We start from the raw sequence: 12417 nt of genomic DNA, 5'->3' as shown, positions 1-12417 counted from the left end.
AGAAGACGAGGAGAGAGAAGAAACAGAAAGAATAAAAGATCCTGAAAAGGGAATTAGGAAAAGACAAACAAGGGGAACAAAAAGACTGGGACCAACCGATTAAAAAATAAGATCAGACATAAAGGTAAAAAAAAATAATTTTGCCTTTCAGCGATCGGAATATTCCATCTTTGGGAATGTGCATTTCTTAAATATTTGTACTTTGCTGTTCACAGAGGCTGATGCTGGTTTCTCAGGCTTTCCATTGCAGTTTTGTCACTAATGTTTGTTTCTAATTTGTAGTCCCTTATTCTGTATTGGGTAAGGGGGGTCTCTGTGTTGTGCATGTGTGTCAGAGATGCAGTATTTTGGCTGGCATGTAGGGAATTGTAGCAGTTCTGTTTGTCCATTATGTAGTGTATTAGTGTTCTAGGGCTTGGTGCCTTTTTGTAGATAAGGTTGCTGCTGTTTGAGCCCTGAGAGTTACTGCTGTTATGGTATGGCATGGAAGGTTCTAGTTAGTATCTTTTTTTTGTAGGGATTTGTCTTGCTTCACAAAGTGTTTGGCATTGGAACATTTTGCATGTCCTAGTTCTGTTCTGCACCTGTTGCAAATCTTAAGTTCTTATGATGAGTATTAAGGTATTTTTAATGCTGGTAAGTGCTCGAAATAATAGAATTAAAATATTTTAAAGCATCACTCATGATGAAAGTACTTAGAAACCCATGTCAGATGCATTCTAAGGCATTATTTATTGATGAGAGTACAAATAGTAGGACCTAGGCTTGTACGTCAACTGCCTACCATTGGTGGGTTTTGTTTTTTAATTTTATTTTTTATTGCATTTTTAAACTTTATACAACAAATCATTGTGATTGGAAAAATTAGGTGAATACCATAGAAATATCTTTCCAAAAGAAACATTATACATGTAATTATCATTTCTTAATCCACCCTGCAATAACAAGCAATAGAAGGGGGGGTGGATGGAATATCCTAAGAGCGATGATTCAAAATTATACATACAGGAAAAAAGAATGTGGATGCCCTCAAATGAGTTGCCTACTTATGCCATCTGTGCTGATTAAGTCACATTGGGGTGAGTATCTAAAAAAAAAAAAAATGCAATTGTGACGGTTCGAAAAATACATAGGTCAAATTTGCATATTTAAGTACCCATCTACAGGGGTAGCGAAGAGTGAATTTTGTACTTTTCAACGCTTCTGCTCTCATTTCTATAAATTTCTTTCTTCTTTCCTGTGTTACCCGTGTTATATCTGGGAATAACCATACTTTGTTAGCAAAGCACAACTCCAATCTACTACGGAAAAACAATCTTAATACGTTATTCTTTTCACTTCTAAAAGCAAAAGTCACAAAGAGAGCACCTCTTGAATCTACTTTGTCTTCATGGGACAACTCCAGTAATTCCGTGACATTCAGCTGTTGTTGTAAATCTGTATTCTCTCGATCCCCTTTCCTTTTTCTTCTGCGGTAAGTCATACGCTTTTGTTATTAAAGGTAACGCCGCCGTAGGGATTTTTAATATAACATTTTAAGTAATTTTTGAACAGATCCAATGCTGACAATTGAGATATAATTGGAAAGTTTAGTACTCTTACATTTAAACTGCAAAGTGAGTTCTCTATATTTTCAATCTTTTTATTCTGGACAGCTTCTTGTTGAATTATCTGTTGTCGATGACTTTCCATTACTTTAATTTTCTCATTCATATCATGTAATTTCTTTCCCTGGTCTTCAATCTTTTTTTCATTGTCCAAACTCCGTTTGTTGGAATCTAGGCACGTTTTACAAAGTTTAATGATCCCACCTTCAATGGCTGCCAAAGCCTCCCATATCGATTCAATTGTAATTTTTTCGGGTTTTACGAGGAAAGGAGACACAACTTGAAGAGACTCCCCCACTCGCGTGGCTTCAGCCCCAGTGTCCCGGTTCATTTCCAGCGTCTGAGGGGCAGGTTGCACTCCTTCCGAGACTTGTGGCAGGTAGAATCCAATTTGTGGTACAACCATCTGCCATCCTGCAGAGGTTTCGCTTTCCTCGGGGGGATACTCCTCCCGGTTCTCCTCCGTTCTGGCCTCTCGGCTCCACGGGGTTCTCCAGCAGACTCGCGATGGTAGCTTGCATCTCTCTTTCCCGCTGGGGGCGGGGCTGCATCTTTGGCGCGCCGGGACTAAGCGAGATTTCATTAGCCAATGACGGAGGCGTTTGCTCGCTCCCGGCTCCTTCGGCGTGGATGTAAAGAAGGTTTGAATGGAAATTTGCCGCACTTCCGGGCTTGCAGAAACAGCCTGGCTCTCGTGTAACCGGGCTTTCCATTTGGTATGTGGCATTTTGAAAGTATTTTAACGAGGAAATCTAGTATTCAGGAAAAAATACTGCGGAGCAACCTTCTCACTCGGGCGCCATATTGACTCCACCCCTCAACTGCCGACCATTGTTAACCTTGGCCCCCCCCCCCCCCCCCCCCCCCACAAAAAAAAAAAAATTCATTTCTGGCTACGCCACTGCCCTGCCGGAAGGGCCCCATGGGTCTCATGATAGCCCAGCAGCTCCCAGGTGTGCCCCGGTCCAGTCCACGTGTGGAAGGGGGGATGCTGCTGTTTATTGCTCTCTGTAGTTCCCATGAATCTCTTAGACCCTCTAGTCCTTAACATGCTCCTTTCTTTTCTTAAAGTCAACTCTTCCGAAATCTAGTATAGTCCTGATTCACTGTTTACGTGAAACCACACAGCTCAGTGGCCACCAGACCCCCAGGTTGTCTCCTCTGTGATACTGTCTCGGGTCTGGGGAGTTGCTGGAGAGTAACTTCTTGTAAGGATCTCCTTACTTCCAGCTGATCCTGCCGCTCTCCCATCTACATCTGGTAGACTGAGGTCCCCCCATTAACAGCCCCTCTCCTTTCGATGGCTTCGATCTACCTCTTCCCCTGGTAATGGTGGTCCTATAGGTTACACATACACAGATATTAGGGCCTGACTGGGAAAAGCATGCGTACGCTTAACAATGGGTTTCACACGTGGAAGTGCACTTTGTGTGTGTAAGTGGGCTTTTGAAAATTGTTATGTTAGATTTACACATGCAAGTCCTTTAAAAATTACCTCCTTAGGTTTCTTCCAGATAACTCACAGCCACTGAAAACTCGGACTACAATCTTGTGTGCTGAGTGAAGGAGACCTGCCTCTGCTTAGAATATCAATGATTTCAATGGTTATATTTACATAAGTGGTCATTATGATGAGTTAAGATGGGTATGTAATGATATAGCAAGAGCAGTAATCTGATCATACTTGCTATTAGAAGGCAAAATTAAACAAACCACTTTCCCCAAACACATTAAACATGATTGGTGTAGCTCAATGGTGGTGCTCCACACATGCAGAGGGGATATGGCTTGGATTCCCGGCTCAGGACTTGTGTGTCCCACAGCTCGGCCGGGGGCTGAGAAAGCTGCGGAGGTAGCGTTCGCAGCGCCTGAGGAAACGGAGTCATGCAATGGCGACCTGCCGTGGTCAGACTTAGGGGGCCGAGATTGCAAGGGTCCAGGGGCAGCACTGGCACCTGGCCTCAGGGTTGTTGCAAGTGAGAGTGTCAGAGCCCAGTCCTGGTTCTTATTGAAATGGAAGTCCAAAGAAGCAGGAGGAAAGAGTTGGGTAGAAAAAAAATCATCAGTGCAGTTTGCATGGTATCAGTGCTGTAGGATAGAACAGTGGATTATTAAGCGTCTGTTATAAAGGGAAACCTTTCTAAATTGCATGCTATAATGTAACCGACCGATTTTAATAGTCTAAAAAGATCGTGGCATTTAAAGAACTAATGTACATATATTCTCATATAGTTGTTTTAAACAGAATTAATGGTTAACAAATAAAAACACTGCTTTATCCATAGAAACAGGACCTCAGAAGAAAGACCATATGGGCTACCTAGTCTGCCCATCTGCCCAACTAATTTAGCTTTACAATCCCTAAAGTGATGCACGTTTTGAAGAGCAATCACACTGCAATTTCACGATGTTAGGTTCCATAATAGGAGTTACCACCCAGAAAAAGGACCTTGGTATTGTGGACAATACTTTGAAATCCTTGGCTCTCAGTGTGCGGCAGTCAAAAAAGCATACAGAATGTTAAAGTTACTTACTACTAAAAAAAAATAAAATATAAAGACTAGGGGATACGCTAGGAAGTTAGTAAATAGCACATTTAAAACAAATCAGAGAAAATTTCATTTTCATTCAATATACAATTAAGCTCTGGAATTCATTGCTGGAGAATGTGGTAAAAGCAGTTAGTGTCACTGAGTTTAAGAAAGGTTTGGACATGTTCCTGGAGAAGTCCATAAACTATTTTTAACCAGATAAACTTGATGAAAGCCACTACTTATCCCTGCAAATTAACAGCATGAGATCTGTTTGGGATCTTGTTACCTGGATTGGCCACTGTTGGAAACAGAATACTGGGTTTGGTGGATCCTCAGTCTGCCCCAATGTGGCAGAGCTTATATTCTTATTTTACGGTAAGCACTAGGATTTCTCCTCCTGTGTGGATTCTATTATCAGTTGACAGAATAGATCACCCTCCTTCTGGAAGACATTACAACTGAGATATTTCAATCAACATCTGGCAGATTGAAATCCCCTAGAAATAGCTCCGGCCTTCATAACAATTTAGGGAATATTCTCCATTTAATCTTTGTGTTGTGCTCACTGCCGCGGGATAGGCCCGCGAGCAGCTCTCTCACCTCCTGCCGATGCCTGTGCTGCTGCCGCTGTCAGCCTCTCCCATGCGGCCTGGACGCCCCATGCTGCTTGCCGCTGCCGTCCGCCTCTTGTCATGGCAGGAAGCCACCACTGACCCTGCTTCCCTGTGCGACAGGGGAGCTGCCGATGCTGACTTCCTTCATCACTCCCTGGGCTCTGCATACGTGCGCCTCTTCTTGATACTTAAAGGGCCAGCAGCGGGAAAAGCCCCGCAGCCCCAACAAATGATGTCATCTTCCTGTGCCATGTCCAGCCCTATAAAAGGGCTCTCTTCCACTTCATCGGGGCTTTCACATCGGATCGTCATGGTCGTCCATGCTTCTTCTGTCCGACAAGGTCTTCTGTGGTCTGCTCCTGTCCAGATGGTTTCGTGTTCTTTGTTAGATGTTCCTTGTCTCCGTGGATGTTCCTGTTCTTCGTCAGAGCTCCTTCGTCGCCTGTTCCATGTTCCTGATGTTCCATGTTTCCGGCGTTCTATGTTCCTGCTGTTCCAGTCCTGGTCCTGATGTTCCCGTCTCTGACTCTTTGTCCTGCTTCCAGGTCTCCTTCTCATCCACCTTTCCTGGCGTGCCACCGTCGTGGTCCGTGACCAGCCCATGGGGGGCTGTGTAGCGGCTTCGTGGCACAAGGCCTGTCTTCATGTTTGCAGCGCAAGTCTCCGGAAGGCCCTTGCTTTTAACACCGAGGTCTGTTCCTGAATCCTGAGTCTTGAATCCTGTTCCCAGTCTTCGGAGTCCCTTGCTCCTGCTTCGGTCCATGCCCTAGACTCTTGCCAGAGCCTGCGCCGCTTCAGCGTGGTCCGCGACCAGCCATGGGTGGCTGTGTAGGGCGCGCCTCCGTGCAGGCCTCTCCTGAATCTTCTTACTGTTTCCACTTCCTAGTCTTCATCTTCTTGTCTGGAGTCTGCTCCGCTTCAGCGTGGTCGGGGACCAGCCATGGGTGGCTGTGTAGGGCGCGCCTCCGTGCAGGCCTCTCCTGAATCTTCTTACTGTTTCCACTTCCTAGTCTTCATCTTCTTGTCTGGAGTCTGCTCCGCTTCAGCGTGGTCGGGGACCAGCCATGGGTGGCTGTGTAGGGCGCGCCTCTGTGCAGGCCTCTCCTGAATCTTCTTTCTGTTTCCACTTCCTAGTCTTCATCTTCTTGTCTGGAGTCTGCTCCGCTTCAGCGTGGTCGGGGACCAGCCATGGGCGGCTGTGTAGGGTGTGCTGCGGTGCATTTCTCACCCCCTACTAGTGCCTGAATCCTTGTCTGATTCTTCCAAGTTCCTCAGTTCCATGTCTCGTCATGTTCCTGCCCTCAGACTGCATCTGGCCTCACGCACTTGTTGTTCCCAAGCAGTGGGTCCGGAAAGTCTTCCGAGTGGCTGGAGGGTTACTCTTGACCAGCATTGCGTTGCTGGGGCTCACCTGTGCGTGCAGGTCTGGTGGAGGTCTGAGCCTGCCTTGTTCCAGTGCCTGCAATGTTCAACGCTTTGTTTCTAGTCCAACCTTGTTTCAGCTCCAGCCTGTGCTTGGATACTCTCACCTCCCACGGTGTGTATCTTGGGGCTCCTCCCTGAGCCGCTCCGTGGTCCAAGGGCTCACAATCACACACACATGTTCTCACTCTCTCACTTACACACAGGCTTTCGTCACACACACACACACGTGTACTCTCTCACTTACACACAGGCTTTCAGTCACACACACACGTGCGTACTCTCTCACACACAGGCTTTCAGTCACACACACACACATGTACTCTCACTTACACACAGGCTTTCAGTCACACACACACACGTGTACTCTCTCACTTACACACAGGCTTTCAGTCACAAACACACACACACACACACGTGTACTCTCTCACTTACACACAGGCTTTCAGTCACACACACACGTGCGTACTCTCTCACACACAGGCTTTCAGTCACACACACACATGTACTCTCACTTACACACAGGCTTTCAGTCACACACACACACACGTGTACTCTCTCACTTACACACAGGCTTTCAGTCACACACACACACACATGTACTCTCACTTACACACAGGCTTTCAGTCACACACACACACACACACACACGTGTACTCTCTCACTTACACACAGGCTTTCAGTCACACACACACGTACTCTCTCACTTACACACAGGCTTTCAGTCACACACACACACACGTGTACTCTCTCACTTACACAGGCTTTCAGTCACACACACACACGTGTACTCTCTCACTTATACACAGGTTTTCAGTCACACACACACACACACACACGTGTACTCTCTCTTTCACCTACATACAGACTGAAGCACCTGCCCCCTCTCATATACACACCGGTCCCCAGCTGAACAGCTCAATCTCCGGCCCCCGCCAGCCTGGTCTCCAGTGGCAGCCAGCGCTCCCATCTTCGCCCCGCCAGCTGCCGGTGCTTGGCGACACGCTGGTTGAGAATCGCTGGTTTAGGGTATGTTCTACTTCTTGGTTATTTAGACAAAACTTGAAATTTGTGTTGGAGATGTTTTTTGGCTCAGCAGCAGACCTGACCCTGGAATCGAATCCAGCCCCCAGGCCTCACCTGAACCTCCTTTCCTATGGAAAACCTCACCTTCCTGTACTTTATTGGAGCCCGTTTGAATGTTTTAACGTAGCCCCCCCTTTCCTCCAGAAGTGCATTTTGAGTGTCTCAAGCTTTGTGTTGCGGGCACTGTACCCCCCTTCTTACAAAGGTAAAGTCACCAGAAGTGCAGGCGGTGCCCAGAGGAGGAAGTGCAGCTCCTGTGCACCAGCAATCCGGCCCCCATTTCCTGCCGGCGGAGCCTCTGCCTGGGCGCCCAGCGCTCCTTTCACCGGCTCTGGGGTATTCACGCCTAGATCGCTCTCTTTTCCGTCACTTTCCAGGTCTTGTCCTAATTAAGACGTAGCTCGTAGAATTGTATGCACCCCCCGCCCCCGACACACGGTTTTACCATTTTTAGCATTGAAGCTCGTTTTCCAAAACCTTGAACCTTTTTTTTTTTTTTTTTTCCAAGCCCTCTCATTTTGTTTCCAACCTCTTTATGCTCGGACTCCAATTCTAAGCTCACGGGGACAAGGGAATCATTGCGAGGCATCCTGTGTGCCTGCTGACATCGCTGCCCCTATGGATGAGATGTTAGCTCACTTCCCCCCTGTATTGGACACCGAGTTGAGATGTAATTCACGAGGAAAGTAGACGCATGAGCTATAAATGAATCAAAAGGTAATGGGCTACTGCGGGCACGTGGATGTGGACAGGAGCCGCTGGGCACTCCTGCCTGCTGTCAGCGCCCGATGTGCAAACGACGACCGCCAGGCGCTGAAAACCCCAGCACTTAATCACTCCTTCTCCACAGCTCTCTGAAAGTAAATCCCGGACTCCTCGCTCGATCTTCAAACACAGGCCTATTAAGAAGGCACCGAGCAGTAGTAACACAGCAGTCCTGCATTTCTAAGAAAGTGCTCGCTAATAACGATAATAATAATGATACATATTATTTTTATAGTGCTACTGGATGCATGCAGTGCTGTACAACGATGATAAGTATTCAAGGAGATAAGGCCCTGTCCCAAAAAGCTTACAGTCTAAGGGGTGCATTTTCAAATGTTGCATTCGTAAAATAGCACACTGTTAAAATGGCAACTTGCACATGCAAATTGGGGTCCAGAAGTAGCTTTTGTGGTGTGAGAAAGGGGTTGTGCCAGGGCGGGGATAACATTTTACATAAAGCCGTTGCTATTTTTAAACCTGCTAAAGAGACGTCTTTCACTTCTGCTCAGTACCTGGTGATGTCATGGTAAATATCTTTAGCGTGAAGAAATGCCTGGGTCGGGGGGGGGGGGGCAATGGGGAAACTTCAGGCTGAAGAGCTAGGGGGATCTTCAGAAGCTGCACATGGGCTGGGCGAATTGGTAAAAGTGGTTATTGCATTGCCACATGCAGGTTATAAAATCCCTGGGTCACTTCTTGACACTGCAAGTGTTTCCAAGCAATTAACTTCTTCTTCAGGGAACACAAAGCTGCGTGCTGCTAATAAATTTGTCTGAGCCATGAAAAGTAAATAAAAAGATAAGGTATCTGATCCAATTTCTGCTGAAAGGATCCAGGCCTCAGTTTTGGCTTCAGACCAATAACTTTAACCTGAAACTACCAGCAGCTGTAAAGAGCGTCATATCAGCATAAAGTGTCCTGCCAGCGGCCCCCAGCAGTCCCTGTACAACATCCCCCGGCAGATGGAGAGGCCTCGGGATTCCTGCACCCTGCCGGGAGGAAGGTGAGGCCGATGCTGTGTGTCTGGCAGGCCGGCTCTGCTGAGGAGCCCCCCATAGTGAGAGTCTCACTGAGATCCAGAGCCCTGAGTTCTAATCCCAGCCGATGCCCTGCCCCTGACTCTCTGTGTGTGGTGCAGCGCAAATCACTTTATCACCCTAGGTCTCGGTTCTAATCCCAGCAGTGTTAACTTATTTATAGTCTAAGAGCAAAGAATAGAATATTGATTCCTTTCATTACTATAAATAAAGAGTTTTGGTTTGTTTTCTCTCACCATCTGTCTCTCTGTTTCTCTTATACCCAAATCCTTCTTTCCTTTCATTCCAACCTGCCATCCTCCACCCCCTTTTTCCTACTCCCGCACCCTCTTCCTCGCTCTGTTTCATGTACGTTTCTCCCAGGAGCATGCGGAGCAGACGGAGTTACAATCACTGCCTCGGAGCAGCCCCTGAACTTTCTGACAGGAGACCTCATTACGATAAACATCAAGGTGACGAATGCATCAGCACTGCCAATGCTAACCATCGTGTGGTTAAAGGATTCCAAGACCATGGTCATAAGGTCGGGAAACACCACCAACATAGACAGTATGTATAATGGCCGCCTCAGCATGTCCCTAGATGGCTCCATCAACATCTCCAATGCTATGATCTCAGACTCTGCCTCCTACACCGTGAAAGTGGACGCCATGGGAGAAGCCAGTGCACAACGGGATTTTATAGTCAAGGTGTATGGTGAGTTAATATTGCAAGGGTACTTGCAATGAAAGAGACCTGCCTTTCCCTCAGGCTGGAGTCGGTCAGCGTATATAGTGATAAAGGAGGCCTGTCTTTCCCTCAGGCTGGAGTCAGTGAGTGTGTGTGGTGATAAAGGAGACCTGTCTTTTCCTCAGGCTGGAGTCAGTGAGTGTGTGTGGTGATAAAGGAGACCTGTCTTTTCCTCAGGCTGGAGTCAGTGAGTGTGTGTGGTGATAAAGGAGACCTGTCTTTTCCTCAGGCTGGAGTCAGTGAGTGTGTGTGGTGATAAAGGAGGCCTGTCTTTCCCTCAGGCTGGAGTCAGTGAGTGTGTATGGTGATAAAGGAGACCTGTCTTTTCCTCAGGCTGGAGTCAGTCCGTGTGTATAGTGATAAAGGAGACCTGTCTTTTTCCTCAGGCTGGAGTCAGTCCGTGTGTATGGTGATAAAGTAGACCTGCTTTTCCCTCAGGCTGGAGTCAGTCAGTGTATATAGTGATAAAGGAGACCTGTCTTTTTCCTAAGGCTGGAGTCAGTCTGTGTGTATAGTGATAAAGGAGACCTGTCTTTTCCTAAGGCTGGAGTCAGTCCGTGTGTATAGTGATAAAGGAGACCTGTCTTTTTCCTCAGGCTGGAGTCAGTCCGTGTGTATGGTGATAAAGGAGACCTGTCTTTCCCTCAGGCTGGAGTCAGTGACTGTAGTGATAAAGGAGACCTGCCTTTCCCTCAGGCTGGAGTCAGTCCATGTGTATGGTGATAAAGGAGACCTGTCTTTCCCTAAGGCTGGAGTCAGTCAGTGTGTATAGTGATAAAGGAGACCTGCCTTTCCCTCAGGCTGGAGTCAGTCCATGTATATGGTGATAAAGGAGACCTGTCTTTCCCTAAGGCTGGAGTCAGTGAGTGTGTGTGGTGATAAAGGAGACCTGTCTTTCCCTCAGGCTGGAGTCAGTCCGTGTGTGTGGTGATAAAGGAGACCTGCCTTTCTCTCAGGCTGGAGTCAGTCCGTGTGTGTGGTGATAAAGGAGACCTGTCTTTCCCTCAGGCTGGAGTCAGTCCGTGTGTGTGGTGATAAAGGAGACCTGTCTTTCCCTCAGGCTGGAGTCAGTCCGTGTGTGTGGTGATAAAGGAGACCTGTCTTTCCCTCAGGCTGGAGTCAGTCCGTGTGTGTGGTGATAAAAGAGACCTGCCTTTCCCTCAGGCTGGAGTCAGTGAGTGTGTATGGTGATAAAGGAGACCTGTCTTTCCCTGAGGCTGGAGTCAGTCCGTGTGTGTGTGGTGATAAAGGAGACCTGTCTTTCCCTCAGGCTGGAGTCAGTCCGTGTGTGTGGTGATAAAGGAGACCTGCCTTTCCCTCAGGCTGGAGTCAGTCCGTGTGTGTGGTGATAAAGGAGACCTGTCTTTCCCTCAGGCTGGAGTCAGTCCGTGTGTGTGGTGATAAAAGAGACCTGCCTTTCCCTCAGGCTGGAGTCAGTGAGTGTGTATGGTGATAAAGGAGACCTGTCTTTCCCTGAGGCTGGAGTCAGTCCGTGTGTGTGGTGATAAAGGAGACCTGTCTTTCCCTCAGGCTGGAGTCAGTGAGTGTGTATGGTGATAAAGGAGACCTGTCTTTCCCTCAGGCTGGAGTCAGTCCGTGTGTGTGGTGATAAAGGAGACCTGCCTTTCCCTCAGGCTGGAGTCGGTGAGTGTGTATGGTGATAAAGGAGACCTGTCTTTCCCTGAGGCTGGAGTCAGTCCGTGTGTGTGTGGTGATAAAGGAGACCTGTCTCTCCCTCAGGCTGGAGTCAGTGAGTGTAGTGATCCAGCCAGGCTTTCCAGCAAGTTGTTTAGCATATTATCTGCTGCTCCGTGCACATTACCCTCGTGTCTTCTGTTAAGGGCAGCAAATGCCACTCCATGCAGGTTATCTGCATGCAGAAATGATGCACCTAAACTTAATTTCCATCCATAGGTTGGTATCAGTCATCATGTCCCTTGCACTCTTGCTACTTTCATACTAATTGAAACAAAAACGAGAGCAGTCCTCTGCACAGGCCCAAGGCAATGGAACAACTCTTTGATCCCTGCTATTAAGTCCACAGATGACTTTCTAACTTTTGGGAAAAATGCATAAAGTGTGGCTGTTTAGAACAGCTACTGGCTGATTAATTTCTTCTCGTTAGAATATGCATTAGTAAGTTTGTCAGGTTGTATTTATGTTTGTATTGTAAACTGCCTTGTAGTTTATTTAAGGAGGGGCAGTCAACACATTTGGAAATAAATAAGTAAACCTAGGCTCAAAGGAGGCTCTGCATTTGTCCCTCACCCTCGTGAATTCCACGACCGTTCTTGCCCTGTCATATGACAGGGCAAAGGTAGCGCCGGCGCCATTTTGGTTCCTGTCCCCCGACGTCAGGAGCGCAGGAGATCGCTCCCGGACCCCCGCTGGACCCCCAGGGACTTTTGGCCAGCTTGGGGGAGCCTCCTGACCCCCACAAGACTTGCCAAAAGTCCAGCGGGGGTCCGGGAGCGACCTCCTGCACTCGAATCGTATTTGCCGTATTGCAAAATGGCGCCGGCCAGTCATATGACAGGGCAAAGGTAGCGCCGGCGCCATTTCTATTAACGCACCCGTGGCCCGAGAGTGGAACATCACAGCGGGACCCCCCCACTGGACCCCA

The 12417-nt window shown here is 47.7% G+C and overlaps 1 protein-coding gene across 3 annotated transcripts in view; it reads left to right on the top strand.

Moving 5' to 3' along the window:
- Nucleotides 1-12417, top strand: part of LOC115075911 (V-set and immunoglobulin domain-containing protein 10-like) — a 76017-nt gene that overhangs the window by 26332 nt on the left and 37268 nt on the right. For all 3 annotated transcript variants that reach the window (XM_029576857.1, XM_029576859.1, XM_029576856.1), the window contains exon 2: nucleotides 9429-9761. In XM_029576857.1, coding sequence (XP_029432717.1) covers nucleotides 9542-9761 — 220 coding nt within the window. In that variant the 5' untranslated portion in view covers nucleotides 9429-9541. The remainder of the gene's footprint in view (nucleotides 1-9428; nucleotides 9762-12417) is intronic.

The sequence above is a fragment of the Rhinatrema bivittatum genome, chromosome 14 (genome assembly GCF_901001135.1).
Source record: "Rhinatrema bivittatum chromosome 14, aRhiBiv1.1, whole genome shotgun sequence".
Classification (NCBI taxonomy): Eukaryota; Metazoa; Chordata; class Amphibia; order Gymnophiona; family Rhinatrematidae; genus Rhinatrema; species Rhinatrema bivittatum.
This window is presented reverse-complemented; position numbering and strand designations above follow the sequence as displayed.